The sequence below is a fragment of the Oncorhynchus tshawytscha genome, linkage group LG16 (genome assembly GCF_018296145.1).
Source record: "Oncorhynchus tshawytscha isolate Ot180627B linkage group LG16, Otsh_v2.0, whole genome shotgun sequence".
Lineage (NCBI taxonomy): Eukaryota > Metazoa > Chordata > Actinopteri > Salmoniformes > Salmonidae > Oncorhynchus > Oncorhynchus tshawytscha.
The window spans coordinates 44,853,888-44,879,496 of NC_056444.1; the positions used below are offsets into that span (position 1 = coordinate 44,853,888).

Here is a 25,609-nt window from a genome sequence, read left to right on the forward strand (position 1 = left end):
CAAAAGGTGGCGCTAAAAAGTATTAACTTAAAGGGGGCTGAATAATTTTGCACGGCCAATTTTTCAGTTTTTGATTTGTTAAAAAAGTTTGAAATATCCAATAAATGTCGTTCCACTTCATGATTGTGTCCCACTTGTTGTTGATTCTTCACAAAAAAATACAGTTTTATATCTTTATGTTTGAAGCCTGAAATGTGGCAAAAGGTCGCAAAGTTCAAGGGGGCCGAATACTTTCGCAAGGCACTGTAGATGGGCAAAAGAACACAGACACTGGACAGATGAACTCTGCCTAGAAGGCCAGCATCCCAGAGTCACCTCTTCACTTTTGATGTTGAGACTGGTGACATTTATTTAAGGAAGCTGCCAGTTGAGGACTTGTGAGGTGTCTGTTTCTCAAACTAGTCACTCTAATGTACTTGTCCTCTTGCTCAGTTGTGCACCGGGGCCTCCCACTCCTCTTTCTATTCTGGTTAGAGCCAGTCTGCGCTGTTCTGTGAAGGGAGTAGTACACAGCGTTGTATGAGAATTTCAGTTTCTTGGCAATTTCTCACAAGGAATAGCATTAATTTCTCAGGAGAAGAATCGACTGACGAGTTTCAGAAGAAAGGTCTTTGTTTCTTGCCATTTTGAGCCTATAATCAAACCCACAAATGCTGATGCTCCAGATACTCAACAAGGCCAGTTTTATTGCTTATTTAATCAGGACAACAGTTTTCAGCTGTGCTTACATAATTGCAAAATGGTTTTCTAATTAGCCTTTTAAAATTATAAACTTGGATTTGCAAACACAATGCGCCATTAGAACACGAGTGATGGTTTCTGATAATGGGCCTATGTAGATATTCCATAAAAAATCTGCCATTTTCAGCTACAATAGTCATTTACAACAATAGCAATGTCTGCTGGAAATCTGATCAATTTTATGTTATTTTAATGGACAATAAAATGGCTTTGTTTTTTTCGAAATGTACTGTATGTGTATGTAATATAAACTCTGCAACAACAACAAAAAACATTCCTTTTTCGGGACCATGTCCAAATTCTTAAAAATATATATTTTTCGGGACCAAAGATAATTCTTAAAAACCAATAAATTCACAGATCATTGTAAAGGATTTAAACACTTTCTCATGCTTGCTCAATGAACCATAAACAATTAATGAACATGCACCTGTGGAACGGTTGTTAAGACACTAACAGCTTACAGACGGTAGACAATTAAGGTCACAGTTATAAAAACTTAGAACACTAAAGAGGCCTTTCTACTCACTCTGAAAAACACCAAAAGAAAGATGCCCATGGTCCCTGCTCATCTTTGTGAACGTGAGACGCCTAAGACAGCGCTACAGGGAGACGGGACGGACAGCTGATCGCAATGGCAGACCACGTGTAACAACACCTGCACAGTATCGGAACATCTCAGGTACAGGTACTGGATGGCAACATCAACTGCCCGAGTTACACCAGGAACGCACAATCCCTCCTTCAGTGCTCAGACTTTCTGCAATAGGCTGAGAGAGGCTGGACTGAGGACTTGTAGGCCTGTTGTTAGGCAGGTCCTCACCAGACATCACCGGAAACAACGTCACCTATGGGCACAAACTCACCGTCGCTGGACCAGACATGACTGGCAAAAAGTGCTTTTGTCTGACGAGTTGCGGTTTTGTCTCACCAGGGATGATGGTCGGACTTGTGTTTATCGTCAAAGTAATGAGCATTACACCGAGGCATGTACTCTGGAGCAGGATCGATTTGGAGGTGGAGTGTCCGTCATGGTCTGAGGCGGTGTGTCACAGCATCATCGGACTGAGCTTGTTGTCATTGCAGGGAATCTCAACGCTGTGCGTTACAGAGAAGATATCCTCATCCCTCATGTGGTACCCTTCCTGCAGGCTTATCCTGACGTGACCCTCCAGCATGACAATGCCACCAGCCATACTGCTCATTCTTTGCGTGATTTCCTGCAAGACAGGAATGTCATTGTTCTGCCATGACCAGCGAAGAGCCCGGTTCTCTTTGAGCACTTATGGGACCTGTTGGATGGAGGGTGAGGGCTTGGGCCATTCCCCCCAGAAATGTTCAGGAACTTGCAGGTTCCTTGGTGGAAGAGTGGGGTAACTTCTCACAGCAAGAACTGGCAAATCTGGTGCAGTTCATGAGGAGGAAATGCACTCTAGTACTTAATGCAGATGGTGGCCACACCAGATGCTGTTTCTTTTTTGATTTTGACACATTATTCCATTTCTGTTAGTTACATGCCTGTGGAACTTGTTCAGTTTGTCTGTTGAATCTTGTTATTTTCATGTAAATATTTACACATGATTAGTTTGTTGAAAAAAAACGCAGTTGACAGTGAGAGGACGTTTCTTTTTTTGCAGAGTTTATTATTTGTATGTTTTCCCGAGTCTCACCTTTCCATAGAGGGGTCATATTAGTGTGTAGCCTAAACTGTTCAGATGCTACAGACAGAAGTGGGCAGATTGATTGGCTGTACCGACTTCAGACGACTCCCTTGACACTGAGAACACCATCACATTCATGAGTCTCATCTTTCCAGAGTAGATCTTGGGCCAAACTGTTCGAACCCTACAGATTTTCGGGATGCCTCATGGTCTCACAAACACCGCTGTAGCTTGGCACCTTCCACTCCGGATGCGGAAGGCCACCATTGGTGGATTGATTGTCAATGTGTGTTTGCTTACTAGCCACACGTCAGGCAGGCCAAGGGTTAAGCCTTTACCTTTTCAACCAGCTTGGTCTTTTGTGTGGTATTGTTCTTGAACTCCCAAATTGATGAGTAATGTCATTAGGTTCCATTAGGCTTGTTCCATCTGGGAAGAAGGGAAATTGTATTATGATGTGTCTGAGACTGCTGTAATCAGATCTGAATGTCAAAATCTGGGAAGTGACTACCTCTGGATGGCTTTTGCTCCGTCGTGGTTGGAGGCCTCTGAACTTGAAGTGAACTGAGGATGGAAAATCTTCTACATTGTTTTTCTAATTCAGAAACAATGACAAGTTAGACACTGCCTGTTTGAGACCCCTGGCCTGATGTACTATCAATAGCAGGGAAAGTAGGCTGCACTAGACACGTTGGGGAGACATCTAGACGTAACATTTTGAAAGACATGTTAGTCAGCAGCTCAGCTCTGTGTGGTTTACCATAACTTGCCTCATTGACCGCCCCTGCTCATGCTGGTAATTGTCTCTCACTCTTCCATCATATTTCTTTCACTTATTTAAACCTGTTATCTTTGATATCAGTGGTAGTCTTCTTGAACTGCACTTTTGGTTAAGTGCTTGTAAGTAAGCATTTCACGGTAGTCTTAACTTGTTGTATTCTGTGTATGTGACAAAGTTTGATTTGATTTTAATGGTGGTAAAGAGAGCAGGAAAGGAAGTCTGATGAGATAGAGCTGTTTTCAGTCTCTCGGTCCCAGCTTTGATGCACCTGTACTGACCTCGCCTTCTGGATGGCAGCGGGGTGAACAGGCAGTGGCGGGTGGTTGATGTCCATGAAGATCTGATTTAGCCTCTGATTCCCTCCTTACTCTTCTCATCTACTCTGCCTCCTCTCTCCAGATTCTGCAGGATTGTGCGAAGGCTCGTCGGGAGGTAGAGCTCCACTGGAGGGCGTCGCCCTGCTCTCACATCGTACGCATCATGGACATCTACGAAAACCTCTACCAAGGCAGGAAGTGCCTGCTCATCGTCATGGAGTGGTGGGTGACTGACACACACGGACACACACACATGCACATTTAGCCTATGTTATTCAGTGTTTTCTCTCTCCATTTCAGTATGGATGGAGGTGAGCTATTCAGCCATATTCAAGACCGGGGGAACCAGGCATTCACAGAAAGAGGTAATGAGTAAGGCTGTTACGGGGACCGTATTACCGCCACACCGGCGGTAACGAGTCATGACAGTCAAATTCCATGTGACCGTTTAGTCACGGTCTTCTCCAAGCTCTGATGCTGCTGATGGTCATTAGTAGCCTACCAAACTTGCTAACTGCCTGGTCCTCAGCACTCTATCGTCCCTATAATTACTCTGACATCAATGCAAATGTGATCTCAAATCTAATCAAACACTTCATGAGAGCCCATGAGCTCATGTTGTGCAACATTTCTATAGCTATGCAATTGCGGTAGAAAGCAATGATGACCTCTATTAAAAAGAGGATCCAATCAGCTTTCTATAGACTCTACCTACTATACTTATTTCATAACCTTCCAAATATTAAGCACATTGCTTCTCTTTACAACAGGAGTATAGCCTACCTGGCTGGCACCACGGGAAAAGCATCCTCCATTCGCTATTTAAGCGGTAACTTTAAAAAAAACGCTTTACCAGCTCAAATATTGTCATCAGATTACAGATACTTTTGAAAAACTAGAGAATTACATCGAGGATTACTTTTAAATTCAGAAAGGATGTTTGCGTAAGAAAATATTTGACACTTCACTAATAAGCATTGAAAAAATTTGCAAGTTGTTAAGTTTGTTCCACCTCTACTATGATGACATGCCAAATGTGTAGGCTTACAGTCCAAGCTATGTCTTTCAATGGTGCGACTGCTGTCGCCATCCAAAGATTACCCAACTTTAATAATAGCTTGTAGGCAAGGATGACAGCAGTGGTGAAGTCTACGGCGATACGGATATCACTTATTATTGATATCTACGTAGCGCATTGATGTGAATAATAGTTCAATTCAAGAAGTTTAAGCTGCCTATCAATCATTGTTTTTGAAACCAGTGGAAAATGTGCTCTTGCAACAGCAGATCCCAGCCTATGGAATAAAAGTGGGGCTTTTATTGCTCAATCTAATTCATGCAAATAAGGAAAATAATTATCAATAGGCCTGATTTGTAGACTTTTGAAAGGGACAATCTGTAGTTGCTACATCCATTTTTGGACTCAATTCAATTATATTTACATAAATTATATATATTAATGTTATTATATGTAGCAGAAAGCGATGGGTTAGAAGAAGCTTACATAACCAATCCATAAAGTAAAATGTAACATCCATATATGGCCAGCTATGTAAACTTTAACATTGATTTATTTATCCTGCAATAGATGTCGTTCAATTGGTAACATACATTTTTGTCTTCTAATGACTCTTAAGGGGAAAGTAATCTAAAAGTAACTGAATGTAATCAGATTACTGAGTTTCGGTAATCCAAAAGTGACATTAATGATTACAATTTTGGACAGGTATCTCGTAACTGTAACTGATTACCAAATCCTACCCAATCCTGGATGACATATTTTTTTACCGCTGCCCTTTTTCGAGACAGGTGCAGGATAATGGTCCATTCTAAATCAAAACACATTTCACACGTGTATTATTTAGGATATGGAAAGACTATTTTAAATCAAGAATAGTGTGATGGGTGACAATATTAGCCTATCACTTGTGAATGATGCATGCTTTTTTGTGTCTTTTTCCAAATCATAGTCGCACACCTAATGTAGCCTAGCCCATAGGCCTATATGTTCTGGTAAGGTTTGTATAACAACTAAAGTGGGCAAATAACTTCTTTAAATGAAACACATTAATCTGCTTTACATCAGGTGTAGAGCCTAACTGACATGCATACACAGTGCGTGAATTTCAAGTTTGGGGAAGATCATTTTCACCATAAACATGCACCTTTTTATAATAAAAGCATTTACATGCACTTTTGAGAATGGTGTTTTCCTGCTAATGGAACATTCGCTCGTATAGCCTAATAGTTGATCAACATTTTAAGCTAAACATTCTCATCTGTTCAGTTAGGTTCATTGCTTAAAACAGGTTTTTGACGCTAGTGGTTGTATTAATTTGGGATCTATTGCATCTCACAGCTGTCCCAGACTATGTTTGGAATATTTATTTCTCGCAAAGAATGGGGTAGGTCAACCTTCGAACTATGGGGGATAGTAGATTGACATAGGCTATTGCTTTTGCTGTTTGTTAGGCCGACTAATCTTGTTGGCAAAGTAAATATGGACAGTTCTTCCAATATCTTTAATATGCACCTCGGAATTGGATAAGGATGCGTCCCCAATGTGTCTGTCTTCACTTGTAGCCTGTGAGAAAAACTTGATCACATGACGTAGAGCCATGTGAGTGAGCGGTGCTTCGGCACTCAGCCGGGAGAAGTGCTGAATATAATAATTATAATGCCCAAGGGCCACTGGCCGCAAAATGCATGGATTCTTTTAGGGGGCATTACAATGTAGCTGGGAAATTCGAGGCATCAAAGGCTAGTTTTTCTGTGTGTTTTAGGATATTATAATTAAGTCTATGATTTGATAGAGCAGTCTGATTGAGCGGTGGTAGGCAGCAGCAGGCTCGTAAGCATTCATTCAAACAGCACTTTACTGCATTTGCCAGCAGCTCTTAGCAATGCTTGAAGCACAGCTCTGTTTATGACTTCAAGCCTATCAACTCCCGAGAATAGGCTGGCAATACTAAAGTGCCTATAAGATCCAATAGTCAAAGGTATATAAAATACAAATGGTATAGAGAGAAATAGTTGACATGTCATAATTCCTATAGTAACTTGCAGCTGAACTTGAAAGGGGTTCCTTCATTATTTTACCATTCATCCCTTCTGTGGGGAATGTCTTGATTTACTTCAATTACAGTCTGTGTTTCGTGTAGGCTTAAACCACCTCAGCATGTTGATGCTCGTTGTGACGGCCCTGAATTATTCTGAACCGTCTGTGCAGCTCCTTCCAATAGGGCGCTTTCCCTTTAATTCCCAATTAAATAGCCAGCATCAGCTGCGCAAAAGGGGGGTTGTGATGGAGACTTGAATGAGGATGTGTTCAACCCTCAGTTCCGAAGCTTCTCTATTCCGTTTGTTTTGTTGCCGTTAAACGTGTGTTTTGTAGCCTAAGAGAGTTTACCCAGGATCGGATCCACTCTTTGCATCCGTGGACTACACCTCTCCGTTCTTCGTGGCCTTTCTCCGCTGGAGATCTATTGGCGGATTGGATTGTCTACTGACTCAAAAGGACTGACCCACTGACTACAACCTTTTTGTATACGGTATTTCATTTGTTTTGATGTGAGGTATACTGTGATGATTTATGTAGTTAGTTGTAGTTGAGGACTTAGTAAGAGTTGATACGCTTTAAAGTTCTGTGGTAAAATAATTGTTATATTGATGGTATGTTTAAATACTGGGTTTACGCTACACTGAATGAACGGACAAACATTGCGTGACAAAAGTCACTTGAGTTCACTGAACTCCTTTACCGGGCTGGACTCTTTTTAGGCCCGAGGTACAGGACATTTCTGGAGGAACCAGAACTCATTGTGATATTATTATATGTGTGTGTGTAATCATTGTTGTTGCTAATACAACCCACGCAAAAGAATATAGTTGTTTTTGAAGTTCTTTCCAATGTTTTAAGGGTTTATGAAAAGTTTATTTCCATCCTGACTTTTACATAAGTCCTTTGTATTGGTGTAGACTTGACGGACCAGATGGGACTCATTCCCACCCAAACTAAAAGGAGAAACCAATGTTTTCTCTGGTAGGCACAACCTACCTGGCACCCCTATAAATAATAACCTCAAGTCAAAACCGTTACATAAAAAATGGCACCCCAGATGGGACAGCTCAACATTGAGAACTAACCAAAGCAAATCTTTTGTGTGGAATTAAAACAATGGATTCACCCCAAGATAATGTGCTCATCCATGTCATCCCTGTCAATGGGAATACACAGGGCCATTCTGACCATCAAGCTGACAATATAAATCATAATGTGAATGGAGATAATGGAGTTGATTTGGGCCAGAGTCCTAGGAATCTGAATGCTCGGTCTGGACCACAGGAGGTCTAACCAGTTACTCACTTATTGACATGGATCTGTGTGGAAGTACTGAGCTAGCCCTCCCTCTGACACCCAACCTTCCTCCATTGTCTGGTTTATCTCCAGAGGTTGTAGTCTTACAACTTCAAGGTGACATCCTTGATATTCGTCGGACTCAACAACATCTCCAAACTCTTATCCACCATAATTTCAAATGTCTGAGGGAAGAGCAACAACAGAGTGCCATGGAATTCAGAAACTCACTGAGCACTCTAACCCACACGCTGACAGAGCTCAGTGAGCGTGGAAGACGGGAAATTACTGGTGCCATGGACAGGCAGTTTGACTACCAACGAAACCAACTCACTGCCACTCTCCAATGGCGCCTGCAACATCATCACACTGAGGTCCTCAAGGACGTTAATTCTGTTTTTTCTCCCATGGTTAACACTGTAGACCACTTGCAGACAGAACTCTCTAATTGTGTTAAAATGTTGGATGACGTGTCTGTGGACATGGCCTCCATTAGGCACAACTCCTTACACAGAGTTTCCCTGGTGTCTACTTCAGTTCAGACCACTGAGGGCCAAGCTGGCACCTCTGAACAGCCAAGACCAGGCCATGCTGCAGCCACCCCTTGCAGGATGCAATCCACCATGCATCCTGGTGTTCATTTTCATTGTCCGATAACGCCCTCCCCCTCTACTTCCTCAATCCCTCCTAGCTTGTTTGTTCATGGCGATTTGAGTAGACGTCATGTGGGGGCGATGCCCATTAAATTGCAATTTCCCACCTTTGGGGAAAAAAGATGACAGTCCTGATCCGCTAATGTATCTAGAAAGATGTCGTGACTTTCTTGCCCTCAATCCCCTGGCTGACGAAGAACTCCTTGCCACATTGAGGAATGTGTTGCATGGGACAGCTCGAGACTGGTGGGATGTGGCACGTCTCCTACCACTACCTCCTGGGCTGACTTTGAGGCCAAGTTTTCCTCTGCATTTCTGTCTGAGGACTACACAGATGAATTGGCAGACAGAGTCAGAAATCGAGTACAAAGAGAGAAAGAGAGTATCCGTGATTTTGCATACGGTTATCACGCCCTGTGCAGAAGGTGGAAACCTGGCATTGAGGAGGAAGAGTCACCACTGTCGATGAACTAGTTCGCTTGGGACAGCAGTTTGAGAAGGACAGAGAATGCCAACAGCAATATGACCAGAGAAAGAAACAGACACCCAAACAGTTACCCAAGACGGACCATCAACAACAGCCAGAGTCTCCAGTCAAGACCCCTCTCATGTTCTGTTGGAGATGTAGCCAAAAGGGACATTCTTCAGCTACATGTCCAAGACCGTATCAAGTAAACCCTTCCAGAAACCACAAATCACAACAGGCCAACACACCTAACTCTCTTAGCAGGAATGACCATCCTACTCTGGCTGTTTTAACCAGAGCTGAAACCCCAAGAGTCACTGCCTACGCCCCCCCATCAACATCCCCTTCCTTTCAGTTAATACCGCACCAATCAGAAGCTACAAAGTTACATGATTGGGGTTCAAATGTGGCACTCTTCTCTGCCGTTGCTACGGTACCACTAACCCTTGATAGTCCTTCTGACAATCTCCGTTTACAGGCTGTGAGAAGAGCTCAGCTGGAACAGCCAGAGGAGTTAAGGCTGTTGGAACAGCTGCAGAATAATGCTGATGAATGTACTTCAAAGCTAGGACGCACCGGGCTCCTGAAGCACAAAATATTCCTTACACAGGAAATGCCGATCAAGCAAAAGCCATATCGTTTGTCCCCAGCGAAGCTAATCATCCAAAAGGGACTCATAAATGATATGTTAACACAAGATATAATAGAACGTTCCTCCTCTCCCTGGGCTGCTCCTGTTGTCCTCATCCCAAAAAAGACTGGTGTTCTTAGATTTTGTGTGGACTATAGGAAGACCAACAATGTTTCCCAGACTGATGCCTATCCTCTTCCTACCATCCACGAGATCCTGGAGTCATTGTCTGGCGCTGTTGTGTTCACTACCCTTGACCTCAATAGTGGTTATTGGCAGGTTGAGATGGACCAGGAAAGCAAGGACAAGACTGCTTTTGTCTGTGCTGAGGGCTTGTTTTCCTTTAAGGTGATGCCCTTTGGATTAAAGAATGTCCCTGCCACTTTCCAAAGACTCATGGAGATTGCGTTAGGTGAGCTCAAAGGGAAGATCTGTTTCGTCTACCTGGACGATATAATTATCTACTCCCAGAACAGAGAACAACACTTTCAAGATCTTCAAGCAGTGTTGGACAAGCTAAGAGAAGCTGGTCTGACCTTGAATATGAAGAAGAGCAACTTCTGCCAAACCTCCCTGAAGTTCCTTGGCCATATTGTGTCTTTTGACGGCATTCATGTGGATCCTGAAAAGACAAAGGCTGTACAAGACTTCCCTGTGCCAACCACACTCAAGGCCCTTCAACGGTTCCTTGGGATGGCTGGATGGTACCATCGGTTTGTGTCGAACTTCTCCCAGGTGGCAGAACCCCTCAACGCGTTGAAGCGAAAACGAGCGAAATTCCAATGGACGGCAGAGTGCCAGACCTCCTTTGAAACCCTGAAACGACACCTCGTCACACCTCCCATTTAAGGTCATCCCAACTTTGATTGCCTTTTTGTTGTTTACACTGATGCAAGTGATGTTGGACTTGGTGCTGTTCCAGATGCCTTGTCCAGAGCTCCTGCTTGTGATAACGGTGGCCCTCATCTTACATGTGCTACTGTCCTGTCAAGCAGTCGAGACTCGCTCAAAACAGACTTTCCCATCTCTGATGAGGCCATATGGAAAGCCCAACAGGATGATCCAGGAGTACAAGCTTTGTACCAGACTATCCTGGAAGATGGAGAAAAGATGGTCAAACCTACCACAAAGCTGACCATCATTGAAGACAAAGTCTACCGAGTTGTACAACTACCTCCCAGAACACTCTACCAAATGTACATACCTGAAACTCTACGCCTTCAACTGCTTCAACATTTCCATGAAGACCCATTAGCTGGTCATTTGGGCAGGTTCAAAACCTACAAGCGGTTGCAAGCGTTACTGTACTGGCCACATCTGAGCATGAATGTGAAGTCACACATCTGAAATTGTCAGGTTTGTCAAATGTACAAACCAGAAGGTAGAAAGCCAGCTGGCAAGTTGCAGCCAACGGTGGTTACACGACCTTGGGAAATGTTAGGAGTGGATTTGATGGGTCCATTTCCTAGAAGCTCCAATCAGAATGTGTACATGCTTGTTTTTGTTGATTATTATTCAAAGTGGGTGGAGCTCTTTTCCCTGCGTCAGGCCATAGCAAGGACCGTCTCTAACATCCTTACGAAAGAGATCCTGACTCGCTGGGGAGTGCCTGATTACATCCTGTCTGATCGAGGTTCCCAATTTGTCTCTGATCTCTTTGAGGAGACCTGCCAAAGATGGAACCTGAGACAGAAGTTGACCACGGCCTATCACCCACAGACCAATCTCACTGAGAGAGTAAATCGAACCTTGAAGACGATGACTGCTTCCTATGTAGGGACCCAGCACAAACACTGGGACAAGCACCTTCACGAGTTTCGATTTGCCCTGAATTCTGCTGTGCAAGAGTCCACTGGAGTCACACCTGCAGAGCTGAACCTAAGTCGTCCTCTCCGAGGACCCTTGGATATGGTGCTACAGCCCCAGCAGCTTACTCCAGACGCTGCTTGCTATGACCAGGTAGTCCATCTCCATGACTTGAGAGCTCTTGTCTCAAAGAACATGATCCAGGCTCGACTCAAGCAGAAGAGAAATTATGATAAGAACAGACGAGACATGCAGTTCCAGCTTCGTGATCGGGTGTGGCTTCGCTCTCATCCTTACTCGAAAGCTGAACAATTCTTCTTGGCCAAGCTCGCTCCTAAATGGCAAGGACCATATAGGATTGTGGAGCAGATGGGCCCTTTGAACTACCGAGTGGTGAAAGAGGACACAGGTGAAGATATGCGCGTTGTCCATGTCTCACGCCTTAAGGCCTGTTACACCTCGGCTGAGGAATTGGAGGCGATTGAGCGCCGCAAGGTCCTGGATATCTTTGACGAGGAAAGTGAGGAGACTTTTCTCGGATTCCCAGACCCAGAAGTCTCACACCTTAAGGCCTGTGACCCCTCAGCTGAGGAGCGTGAGCTCCAAAAATCATGAATATTTTTGTAGAGGAAAGCGATGAGGAGACCTTTCTCGGTTTCCCCGACCAAGATGTGCCTTCCAAGGCAATGGTCGGCTTTTTCCAGGGTAGGGGGTGTGTGACGGCCCTGAATTATTCTGAACCGTCTCAGTGCAGCTCCTTCCAATAGGGCGCTTTCCCTTTAATTCCCAATTAAATAGCCAGCATCAGCTGCGCAAAAGGGGGGTTGTGATGGAGATGTGAATGAGGATGTGTTCAACCCTCAGTTCCGAAGCTTCTCTATTCCGTTTGTTTTGTTGCCGTTAAACGTGTGTTTTGTAGCCTAAGAGAGTTTACCCAGGATCGGATCCACTCTTTGCATCCGTGGACTACACCTCTCCGTTCTTCGTGGCCTTTCTCCGCTGGAGATCTATTGGCGGATTGGATTGTCTGACTGACCCACTGACTACAACCTTTTTGTATACAGTATTTCATTTGTTTTGATGTGAGGTATACTGTGATGATTTATGTAGTTAGTTGTAGTTGAGGACTTAGTAAGAGTTGATACGCTTTAAAGTTCTGTGGTAAAATAATTGTTATATTGATGGTATGTTTAAATACTGGGTTTACGCTACACTGAATGAACGGACAAACATTGCGTGACAAAAGTCACTTGAGTTCACTGAACTCCTTTACCGGGCTGGACTCTTTTTAGGCCCGAGGTACAGGACATTTCTGGAGGAACCAGAACTCATTGTGATATTATTATATGTGTGTGTGTGTAATCATTGTTGTTGCTAATACAACCCACGCAAAAGAATATAGTTGTTTTTGAAGTTCTTTCCAATGTTTTAAGGGTTTATGAAAAGTTTATTTCCATCCTGACTTTTACATAAGTCCTTTGTATTGGTGTAGACTTGACGGACCAGATGGGACTCATTCCCACCCAAACTAAAAGGAGAAACCAATGTTTTCTCTGGTAGGCACAACCTACCTGGCACCCCTATAAATAATAACCTCAAGTCAAAACCGTTACATCGTGTAAATCTCGCAAATATAAGGTAACGTTTGTCATGTTTTCATAAATTCCACTCTACAAAAAAAAAATATCTTTGCTTATATTTAGCCAATATTGATCAGAGTTACCTTGTCCTATGGATATCTACACAGTTATCAAATTGGCAAGGTGGTGTAAGCCTACAAGAAACACAGACCTTATTTGAAGTGAATCTAAAAATATCCTATGGAATAAATGAATGAAGATTTTGCTGGAAGGTGTCATGGGAATTATGAGTCACAATTTTGTAGTCAATTCTTCTTCTTCTTCTTCTTATTATTATTATTATTAAAATAGGATTTCATGCATATAGAAATTAGTTTTTGTTTTCAACATTCATCCACAGGTAACTTAAACTATAGTTTTATTATTCAAACAGTTGAGAGTATTTGTATCTCCTAAGCAGACTCTTCAGTATCCTTGTCACTGCAGAGAGCTGTGCGTGTGTGTACGATTATATGAATTTTACAGGCGGCAGAGAAAAGCAGAGCACCAGTGTGGGACTTTTACATTGAATTGGCACCAGGGAAAGCAAGGTGTCTTATTTGTGAGAAAGATGTAGGTCAAAGAATACCACCAAACTGGAATCACCTTAAGAACACTCATCCAAATGCTCATAAGGAAGCAGTGATGAAAAAAGCAAATACAAATTCTTCACAAGGAAAAGGTGATAGACACATCGCAGGCTACAATATTACAACTTTTTAATAAACAAACAAAATGGCAAGACAAAAGACCCAAGGGCCAAGAAGATGGATGAAGCCATTTTTGAGATGATGTTGGTTTTCAGTGGCTGATTACTCTTGCTGAACCCTGGCACAGGATCAAAGATGAAAGATTCTACCTCCACAGAAATGCTAGATAAAACGCATGAAAGAGTTGCGAAGAATCTGGTGGCACCAGTGAATGCTCCACACATGGCATTCACAACTGACTGCTGGTCAGGCACTACAGAATCCCTGATGAGCCTTACTCGACATTTTATTGACAATGTCTGGACAAGAAAGCAGGTTGTGCTGAATGTCAAGACTACGATTGGACCACACACAGGAAACTACATCAGAGATGTTTTTGACCATGTTGTAATACTGTGAAATCCACACAGAACGTGTAGTGCTGGTCCTCAGGGACAGTGGGGCAAACATGGTGAAAGGTATGAGACTGGCAGAGCTTCCAGACTTCAGCTGCAGTGCACACACCCTACAGCTTGTAATCAATGATGGCCTATCCAGTCAGAGCTGTGCTAGACATTATTGCTGAATGTTGAAGAGCTGTGCAACTCACTTTGACCACTCTGTACTGGCCAAACAGAGGCTGAGGGTCATTCAGGGAGCGCTTGGCCTTCCCAAACACAGCATCATCCAAGAAGTTCAAACTCGCTGGAACTCAACACTACACATGTTGCAGAGGATGTTTGAACAGAGGCGTGCACTGAATGTGTATGCAGGTGAATACGGACACATCAGCAGTTTGTCTGCTGCACAGTGGGACATTGTCTCTAACCTAATTAAGACTATGGCACCTATGGAGGAGGTGACACTGGAGATGTGCCACTCCAACTCTACAGCCGCATGCACAGCCAGAAGAGGACTGGACACCCCACAGCCTGGTTCCTCTCTAGGTTTCTTCCTAGGTTTTGGCCTTTCTAGGGAGTTTTTCCTAGCCACCTTCTACACCTGCATTGCTTGCTGTTTGGGGTTTTAGGCTGGGTTTCTGTACAGCACTTTGAGATATCAGCTGATGTACGAAGGGCTATATAAATACATTTGATTTGATCATCCCCGGTGTGTTGGTGCTGAAGCTGCAAGGCATCAACTTTACGGAAGACCATGTTGGACAGTCTGACAAGGTTGTTCTCCAAGGCCGAGCAGACCAAGTGCCTGGTGATGGCAACTGTCCTGGATCCACATTACTAGAGCTTCGCCTTCACCTCAGGGACAGCACGAGAGAAAGCAAAAGAGTGGCTGAAGAACAAATCTGACCATCTAAGAAACCAAATCCCAGAGCCACAGCAGAAGGGACTAGTGAAGAGGAGGACCCAGATCCAGGTGCTAAGAGTCCGTCTGGTGGACAGCCTCTACACTAGAATCGTTGGAAGTCAATAGGACAGTCCAGTGAAGTTTTGAAATGGATTTGGAGCGTTACCTCACAGAGCCTGTCATTGACAGAAAGAGTGGCTTGCCTTTGGAGTGGCGGAAGCAGAATGAGGACAGACTTCAATCACTCGCTCCACTGGTAAAGAAGTTTCTCTGTCCCCCACCTTCTTCGGTCCCAAGCGAGAGAGTGTTCAGTGAGGTGGGGATCATTTTATGATAAGCAGAGGAGCAGACTGACAGTGGAGCATGCAGACAAGCTCTGCTTTCTGCACTACAACCTAAAACTTAACTGGGAATATTGAAGACTCATGTTAAAAGCAACCACCAGTTTTCATATGTTCTGAGCAAGGAACTGTTAGAGGAATTCTAAATTCCTATATGTTTTGTAGCCAAAACCAAATTCACACTCTATCTATTTCATAATAAGTTGTAAGTTTATCATTTTTGCATGAAATAGATCGAGACCAGTCTTAAAAGTCAGGTAACAGCGTTTAATTCAAGAGAGTACTGGTACATACACATTTTACCACAGGTTATAAACTGAAAATGACGTCAGCGTTTTCCAAGTGTTCTATCTCTTCATGACACTAGTAGAGAGGCCCTATAGTTTTCGAGCCTTCCCTCCTCGCCTGAAGCCAAGGTCAGTCGTTGTAAATCAGCATTCTAGACAGTCTGGAGATAGTCCGTCCCTGCCATCTGGAGATAGTTCATTCATTTGTACAAAGGAACAGACCGTCATTGTTACTAAACTCCTGACTATATTATATACAATTGGGAATGGGAGCAAGAGAGAAAATTCATATATGTACAGTACATAATAGCATTTGGACTAGTCAGTCCTGATTGAAATGTATACATAATTAGTCATCATTGATAAAAATTCCCTTAACATATCCACCCTTTGATTAAATATTATACATTCAAACACACATTGTAGTTATATTGTAATATTGAAAAGCCCATTTCTATTTTTATTAGAGATATTTCTTGTCATCAAAACATCACCTAAACATAACCCAACACTTGCATTCGCCATAACTGTTTCTCAGGCCTACATCCGAATCATAACTCTTCTTCTCAGGATTTTCGTTACAATCTTCATTAAAAAACAGTCTAATATTGAGATGGGATACAACCTAGCCTCCCTAAACATCAAAAATGGTCTCATCAAATATAAATTCCCCACAAATGTATGTAAAATCGTCTGGGTTAATCGGTTTTGGCTTATTTCGGTCCTCCAATTTGTATCAGTGTTTAAAAATCAGTCGGCCGACCTCTAATCCCTTCACTCCACTGGTATTCAACTCTGTTCACTCTCTGTTATGCCTCTAACTCGGTCTTTCTCTTCTCTCCCACCCCGTCTAGAGGCCTCTGACATCATGAAGAGTATAGGAGAAGCTATCCAGTACCTGCATTCCATTGAAATCGCTCACAGAGACATTAAGGTAATGGCTCTGGTGATTCAATGAACAGAATTATACTAAACATCTCTTATTTTGCGTACATGTTCAGTCCAATAAATAATTATGCTATTTTCTCGTCCGTCAGCCAGAAAATCTGTTGTACACTTCCAAAAAACCAGATGCACTCCTCAAACTAACTGATTTTGGGTTTGCCAAAGAAATCACCACACTCAACTCCCTGGCAACGCCATGCTACACCCCCTATTATGTTGGTAAGGGCACGCAACTCAGTCTTACTGACTGGTTTAATAGTACAGCCTACCCTGTTAGTATAATTATTCGTGAATATTTCAGTGGCATTGATTATTAAGTTCATAAAATATAAGGCTTCAATGTATTTTGAGTCTGTATTTCCTCTCCTTGATCTCAGCCCCTGAGGTTCTTGGTCCAGAGAAGTACGACAAATCCTGTGATATGTGGTCTCTGGGTGTTATCATGTATATCCTGTAAGTGATACAAAATAGCTTGACAGCATGAATCAATTCCTAATAACTGCGCTGTACAAGATGTACGACCTTACGTGGTTCTTATATATTCTCCTCTCCTCCTACCACCTAGGCTGTGTGGATATCCTCCCTTCTACTCTAACCACGGCCTGGCCATCTCCCCTGGGATGAAAAAGCGCATCAGGAACGGACAGTACGAGTTCCCTAACCCAGAGTGGTCTGACGTGTCAGAGGACGGTAAAGAGAGAGAGAAGACAGATATTTACAGTTGAAGTCGGAAGTTTACATGCACCTTAGCCAAATATATTTAAACTCTATTTAAATTCCTGACATTTAAACTATATTTAAACTATATTTAAATTCCTGACATTTATTCCTAGTAAAAATTCCCTGTCTTAGGTCAGATCACCACTTTATTTTAAGAATGTGAAATGTCAGAATAATAGTAGAGTGATTTATTTCAGCTTTTATTTCTTTCATCACATTCCCAGTGGGTCAGAAGTTTACATACACTCAATTAGTATTTGGTAGCATTGCCTTTAATTTTTTTAACTTGGGTCAAATGTTTTGGCTAGCCTTCCACAGGCTTCCCACAATAAGTTGGGTGAATTTTGGCCCATTCCTCCTGACAGAGTTAGGTTTGTAGGCCTCCTTGCTCGCACATGCTTTTTCAGTTCAACCCACACATTTTCTATAGGATTGAGGTCAGATCTTTGTGATGGCCACTCCAATACCTTGACTTTGTTGTTCTTAAGCCATTTTTCCAAAATTTTGGAAGTATGCTTGGGGTCATTGTCCATTTGGAAGACCCATTTGCGACCAAGCTTTAACTTCCTGACGGATGTCTTGAGATATTGCTTCAATATATCCACATAATTTTCAGTCCCTACTGCAGCAGAGCACCCCCTCAACATGATGCTGCCACCCCCGTGCTTCACGGTTGGGATGGTGTTCTTCAGCTTGCAAGCCTCTCCCTTTTTCCTCCAAACATAACAATCGTCATTATGGCCAAACAGTTCTATTTTTGTTTCATCAGACCAGAGGACATTTCTCCAAAAAGTACGATCTTTGTCCCCATGTGCAGTTGCAAACCGTAGTCTGGCTTTTTCATGGCGGTTTTGGAGCAGTGGCTTCTTCCTTGCTGAGCGGCATTTCAGGTTATGTCGATGTAGGACTCATTTTACTGTGGATAAAGATAATTTTGTACCTGCTTCCTCCAACATCTTCTCAAGGTCCTTTGCTGATGTTCTAGGATTGATTTGCACTTTTCGCACCAAAGTACGTTCATCTCTAGGAGACAGAACGTGTCTCCTTCCTGAGTGGTATGACGGCTGCGTGGTCCCATGGTGTTTATACTTGCGTACTATTGTTTGTACAGATGAACGTGGTAACTTCAGGCATTTGGAAATTGCTCCCAAGGATGAACCAGACTTGTGGAGGTCTCCAATTTTTTTTCTAAGGTCTTGGCTCATTTCTTTTGATTTTCCCATGATGTCAAGCAAAGAGTTTGAAGGTAGGCCTTGAAATACATCCACAGGTACACCTCCAATTGACTCAAATTATGTCAGTTAGCCTATCAGTAGCTTCTGAAGCCATGACATCATTTTCTGGAATTTTCCAAGCTGTTTAAAGGCACAGTCAACTTAGTGTGTATGAACTTTTGACCCACTGGAATTGTGATACAGTGAATTATAAGTGATATAATCTGTCTGTAAACAATTGTTGGAAAAATTACTTGTGTCATGCACAAAGTAGATGTCCTAACCGACTTGCCAAAACTATTGTTTAACGAGAAATTTGTGGAGTGGTTGAAAAACTAGTTTTAATGACTCCAACCTAAGTGTATGTAATTATCTGACTTCAACTGTATATGGGCTGGGTTCAAAATGAATATCTTGACTTTGATGGTAATTACCTGAATTGCTTAACTAACTGTTTTCCTGTGTTTTCTCTCTCCCAGCCAAACAGTTGATCCGTCACTTACTGAAGACTGAGCCCACCCAGAGGATGAGCATCACAGAGTTCATGAACCACCCCTGGATCAATGTAATCACAGCACCCTTCTGTTATCCCTATAGTCCAGGCAGTTGGACCATGATGCAGTCATTGTCGATTGTTATGAAGATGCATACTGATTATTCACTAGCAACTTTCAATGCAACTAGACCACAAGAAGACAACAGAATAGTGCAATAAATGGTTGTTTTTTTCTGAATGGAATTTCACAATTCTCAAAAGTTATCATATTACATTTTTATTTAACCTTGATTTATCTAGGTTAGTCTCATTGAGTTAAACATATATTTTTCAGAGGGGCCTGGTCCAACCAAGACAGCAGCAGAGGGAAACAATTATTCCTTACCATTTGGTTTACACCACATTTAAAATTGTTGGTGATTTTTATTATTCCCTTTCAAAATCTTCACCTTTTTGTTGCCATACAGCCTGAAATGAAAACGCATTAAGACCTTTTCCGGCTTTTACACAGTAACCCACAATATCGAGGTGGGGGGAAAAATCTAGAAAATGTATTGACATGAATACAGTAAAATACCCTGTTTGGATACGTGAACACCCCCCTGAGTAAATACTTGGAACCACCTTTTGCTTGAATTACAGCCACGAGTCTCTTTTGGAATATGCCTCTATTTACTTTGTACACATAGGCTGTGCAATATTTGCCCATTCTTCCTTTCAATTTCTTGGCGGAGGGCTGCAGGTCTTCCTCTGTCTGTATTTTGTACTGTCCATTTTCTCTTCTATTCTGACAAGTGCTCCAGTCCCTGCTGAAGAGAAACACCCCATCAACAGGATGTTGCCACTGCCAAGCTTTACTCTAGGCATGGGGTTGTTTGGGTGGAAAGATGTTGGGTTTTGACCTCAGCACCTCTTGCCACTTGGCCTCAGAATCTACAATGTGCTTTTTGGCAAAGCTCAAACAAGACTTGATGTGGCTTTTTTTGAGGCGGGTTTTATTCTTGCCACCCTCCCATAGAGGCCAGATTTGTGGAGCGCTTGTGATATTGTGGTCATATGCACGCACACGTTGACCAGTCTTTGCCGTAAAGACCTGAAGCTACTTCAAGGTCGCCATTGGCTTCTTGGTAGCCTCTGATCAGTCTCCTCCTTGCCCGATCATTCAGTTTGGAGGGACAGCCTGAACTATGTAGGGTCTGGGTGGTGCCATATGCCTTCCACTTCTTACTAATGGTCTTAACTGTGCTCCGAGCGATAGACAAAGGGATAGCCTTTGACTTTTTTTATATCAATCCCGACTTTCCACAATTTTATCTCGTAGATCATTTGAAAGTACCTTTCCGCCCATAGTGGATTCTTTGCTTTGAATTGTACTACTAAGCAGTGGAGTCCTCTATGAACAACTCCTTTTATTCTGAACTAATCAACGTCACTACAATTGACCACAGAAGCCAATTAGCTTGATTTGTGATCTGGAAGATGGTTGGTTATACTTCAAGTTTGCAATTGCAATTCTAAGGGGGTGGTGTTCACTTATCCAAAAAAGGGTATTTGACTGTTTTACTTGTGATTAATTTTCAGAGTAAAAAATACATAAATCACTTGGATTTTGTGGGTTACTGTGTGTAAATAAAGCTGGAAAAAGTCACATTTTGTGTTGTAAATTTCAGGCTGTAAGGCAAAAAAAGGTGAAGATTTTGAAAGGTGGTGTTGACTTTCTATACCCACTGTTAGCAGTTGATGTTATTCTTCAATAACACAGCCCCCAAAGCAAATCAGGGGGAGAAAATCATAGATGTTATGCTGGGAAATAGATGGTCGATGTTCATTCTTCCCTGTCCCCAATGATTCTCCACAGAACAAAGACGCAGGAGGTAATTTATAACCCTTAACCTGAGCCTTTGATTGACCAATTAGAATTCCTTGCAGTAAAATTGGGCCAATGGCCAAAAAACAAGTTATTCTGTTATAGGCTCAATGTATGGACGATTCTGACCAATGAGATCTTGCCACATGAATCCAGAACTGAAACCCCTACACAGATTCTAACCAGATGTTGAATTGAAAATTAACTATTTCCATTGATCGTTAATTTCCTATTGACCTCTAGTCCTCTGTGTTGTGTGTATTATCCTAAAATATTCTTACACCACTGTACATTACAATTTCCAGCAGCATACCACCCTGCATACCACTGCTGGCTTGCTTCTGAAGCTAAGCAGGGTTGGTCCTGGTCAGTTCCTGGATGGGAGACCAGATGCTGCTGGAAGTGGTGTTGTAGGGCCAGGCACTCTTTCCTCTGGTCTAAAAAAAATACTCATTTCAGATGGGACATTAAACGGGTGTCCTGACTCTCTGAGGTCATTAAAGATCCCATGGCACTTATCGTAAGAGTAGGTGTGTTAACCCCAGTGTCCTGGCTAAATTCCAAACCTGGCCCTCAAACCATCACGGTCCACCTAATAATCCCCAGTTTACAATTGGCTCATTCATCCCCCTCTCCACTGTAACTATTCCCCAGGTCGTTGCTGTAAATGAGAACATGTTCTCAGTCAACTTACCTGGTAAAATAACGGATAAATAAATAAAATGAAAAGAAACATACAAGCGTCATGGATGAAGTTAATCATATGTACCACCGCATGAAGTCCTAATGACAATCACATTCCTCAGTCAACTAAACTAAACTGGCCAAGTGATGTCAACACGACACATTTGCTGTTGTAGCATATTATGTTGCTGCAATCACATCCTTTTCTTGCCTGGTGGTCCAGTCTGTTTGTGCTTAAGCTAACTCCTCTTTGTTTCGCTTCTTTGACATACCAAAGAAACTTGCCTCACAGTAATGGTAACTTGGCAACCATAAAACCACATACGGTATGGGACCGGGATATTCTTTTACAACATGTTTTTTTGTAATAATTGACCTCCCTAGAGTTGCTGAATACTTTTCACATTTCCAATTTGATCCTATATTCATGTTCCTTGATTGGACACAATGCTTTTTCCAAAGCAAGGCGCTAACTTAAGCTGGTCTCCCTACAGCAGTCTATGGAGGTCCCTCAGACCCCTCTCCATACCAGTCGTGTGCTGCAGGAGGAGCAGGACGTTTGGGAGGAGGTCAAGGTGAGCACTGGCACTGCAGTGATGTGAATGCAGTCTTTCTGCATCTAACTTGGAAAACAACAATATCCTACTATAGACTGTACAAAATACAGTGTTTTGGCTTCTATCTACATAATTGCACATTTGCTCCTTTGGATGTTCTAGGTCCTTTACACATTATGTATAATTGTTTCTATGTGATTTGCTAATGGTGTGATTGTTGTTACTAGGAGGAAATGACAAGTGCCCTGGCAACCATGAGAGTGGACTATGAGCAAATCAAAATCAAGACCATCGAGGATTCGACCAATCCGCTGCTGATTAAGAGAAGGAAGAAAGCAAACAATGCAGCCACTAAACCACCGGGCCTATGAAACAAAATAACTTACACCGCACATGCCCTTCCATGCGGTGAAAGAGAGCTGATAGGGCAAACAGGGATTATTTAAAGGGTGAAAGTCTGAATCTCCAGAAATATTACTCTTCCAGTTTTTTGAACTTCCTTTTTAGTTGTTTTATTCTCATCGTTTTACCCCATTTTAATGTTGTTTTTTTCCCCCACCTTGCCATTCAAGGTAAAGAACCATTTTGTTCATTTGCTTTTTTGTCCACATAGAGATCAGATGTTTATCGTCACGTCTCGGGGATGTACTGGGTTTTTCTGTCGTTGCTGATCACTGCAAGCTGACTGCACTGTAACTAATCCAGTATCTTGACCCAGCTCTGTTCTGTGTTTTATCATTGTTGATTCCCCTCGGTATTGGCCACATGTTTTTCTAACTTTATCTGTGGGTCTTCAGATGATACTGCCATGAAAACATTTGAATGCTTCTCCAGTTATACTGTGGATCCATAATATTTTTCTGCTTTGCACTGGTTAACTCTACACAATGGAGGAAGCATCACTTTTCTTTGTTTAATTGGATGTCCTTTAGTTTCTTCTTCCTTTAGTTGTCATTAATTTTATATACTTATTCACACCTCACACCAACAATATACATTTTCTATTTGTTGTGTGGGGTTTTTGTTGCCCTGAACTCTCTGATTTTGTTTTGATTGGACATCTAAGTTGTATGACTGCAGTTGACTGTGTTTTCATTGTTGGTTGGGTTTGATTTCTTAGCCAACGCACCCATAGCCAAAGTTATAGTCACCATATTTTTTAGAGTGGACTGACTGTTTAGAAAGATTGTGTGCCTTGAGGACATTGGGAAAAATCCTTACTTGATATTTGTGCTCACAGCCTAACTTTTCACACACATCTATCTCCCATTGAGGTTATGCATGATTGACACAAGTTCAAGGTCTGTGCACTAATCTCAAATTTAAATTTTTCCCAGTGTGATGACAGTGGGGGAATATTCAAGCCACTTTGGCTGTAGCAAATGTACATTGTGTTATCAAATATCCAAACCATGAGATCACAAAATCACCACATGTTGTAGCCTACTTCACAATTATCCTGATTGCAATTGTTTAAATATATTTTCAGTGAATTCCCACTAATGAACTATGCAACACAAGTGTCACTATTAGTTTCCACGCAGCAGCAATAATGTTTTGGGTTTCTGCTGTGTTAGGTGATGGGGAACACTGAGTAAGGGCACCATTGTAATGCATAGTGGTATGGCAGTACACATATGACATGTAGCACTGGCTGTCTTTTGGATTAAAACTTGTATAAAATCCCTTATCCGTTCAAATGTGTTGATTGTTGTGTGACTGGTGGTGTTGTGCCACAATCCTAAAGTAGCCTTGATGTCAAACTGTGGCAATGCAGGACATTATCCTGTTTGTGCAGCCCTGTACCACCATCTGCTGTCATGGAGATGGAAAGACAACTTCTTATACAGTGTCTTCAGAAAGCATTCACAATCCTTGATTTTTTTTGCCAAACCAAAATAATCATGTCAAAAAATGTCAGTGCAAGAATGATTAGAATGAATGATTAGATAAGTATTCACCCCCTGTTTCTATTTTATAATCTCTTTTGGCAGGAATTGGAGCCGTGAGTCTTTCTGGGTGGGTCTCTAAAAGGTTTCCAACATTTGCACATTTATTTTTTCAATTCTTCAATCATTGTCAAGTTAGTTGTTGATCAGTGCTTGACGATCATTTTCGGCCACTCGGGACAATCACTGTCTTGGTAAGCAACTCCAATGTAGTTTTGGCCTTGTTTTAGGTTATTTTCCTGCTGAAAGGTGAAGTCATCTCCCAGTGTCTGGTGCAAAGCGGACTGAACCATGTCTTCTGGGATTTTACCTGTGCTTAGCTCCATTCTGTTTTATCCTGAAACTCCCCCGTCCTTAACGATTACAAGCATTTATGGATGTCTTTAAGAAATGGCTTTCTTCTTGCCACTCTTCCATAAAGGCCAGATTTGTGCAATATACGACTGATTGTTGTCCTATGGACAGAGTCTCCCACCTCAGCTGTAGATCTCTGCAGTTCATCCAGAGTGATCATGGGCCTCTTGGCTGCATCTCTGATCAGTCTTCTCCTTGTATGAGCTGAAAGTTTAGAGGGACGGCCAGGTCTTGGTAGATTTGCAGTGGTCTGATACTCCTTCCATTTCAATATTATCGCTTGCACAGTGCTCCTTGGGATGTTTAAAGCTTGGGAAATCTTTTTGTATCCAAATCCGGCTTTAAACTTCTTCACAACAGTATCTCGGACCTGCCTGGTGTGTTCCTTGTTCTTCATGATGCTCTCTGCGCTTTTAACGGACCTCTGAGACTATCACAGTGCAGGTGCATTTATACGGAGACTTGATTACACACAGGTGGATTGTATTTATCATCATTAGTCCTTTAGGTCAACATTGGATCATTCAGAGATCCTCACTGAACTTCTGGAGAGAGTTTGCTGCACTGAAAGTAAAGGGGCTGAATAATTTTGCACGCCCAATTTTTCAGTTTTTGATTTGTTAAAAAAGTTTGAAATATCCAATAAATGTCGTTCCACTTCATGATTGTGTCTCGATTCTTCACAAAAAAATACAGTTTTATATCTTTATGTTTGAAGCCTGAAATGTGGCAAAAGGTCGCAAAGTTCAAGGGTGCCGAATACTTTCGCAAGGCACTGTAAATCCCATCTGTGTGTTGGCGGCGCTGCCATCTAGTCTTTAACATCTACGGGATCGGTGTGTATGTCTGTCTGTCCGTCCGTCCCCTGCGTGACGGTTGAGCTAACGTGTGCTAATGTGATTAGCATGACGTTGTAAGTAACAAGAGCATGTCCCAGGACATAGACATATCTTATATGGGCAGAAATACTAACAAGAATTTAAGCTAACTGCACTGTCCAATTTACAGTAGCTATTACAGTCACAAAATACCATGTTATTGTTTGAGGAGAGTACACAGCAACAAAAAACTTATCACGGCAACTGGTTTGATACATTCCCCTCTGAAGGTAAATAATGTACTTACATTTAGTAATCTTGCTCTGATTTGTCATCCTGAGGGTCCCAGAG

The 25,609-nt window shown here is 42.2% G+C and overlaps 1 protein-coding gene across 1 annotated transcript in view; it reads left to right on the top strand.

The window, feature by feature from the left end:
- LOC112215728 (MAP kinase-activated protein kinase 2-like) overlaps positions 1-23,827 on the top strand; it is a 43,540-nt gene extending 19,713 nt beyond the window's left edge. The window contains exons 2-10 of the mRNA XM_042299205.1: positions 3,583-3,722; positions 3,801-3,865; positions 16,509-16,588; positions 16,692-16,818; positions 16,977-17,052; positions 17,165-17,289; positions 19,013-19,098; positions 22,075-22,155; positions 22,365-23,827. Of these exons, the coding sequence (XP_042155139.1) occupies positions 3,583-3,722; positions 3,801-3,865; positions 16,509-16,588; positions 16,692-16,818; positions 16,977-17,052; positions 17,165-17,289; positions 19,013-19,098; positions 22,075-22,155; positions 22,365-22,508 (924 nt within the window). The 3' untranslated portion in view covers positions 22,509-23,827. The remainder of the gene's footprint in view (positions 1-3,582; positions 3,723-3,800; positions 3,866-16,508; positions 16,589-16,691; positions 16,819-16,976; positions 17,053-17,164; positions 17,290-19,012; positions 19,099-22,074; positions 22,156-22,364) is intronic.
- The last annotated feature ends 1,782 nt before the right edge of the window (positions 23,828-25,609 follow it).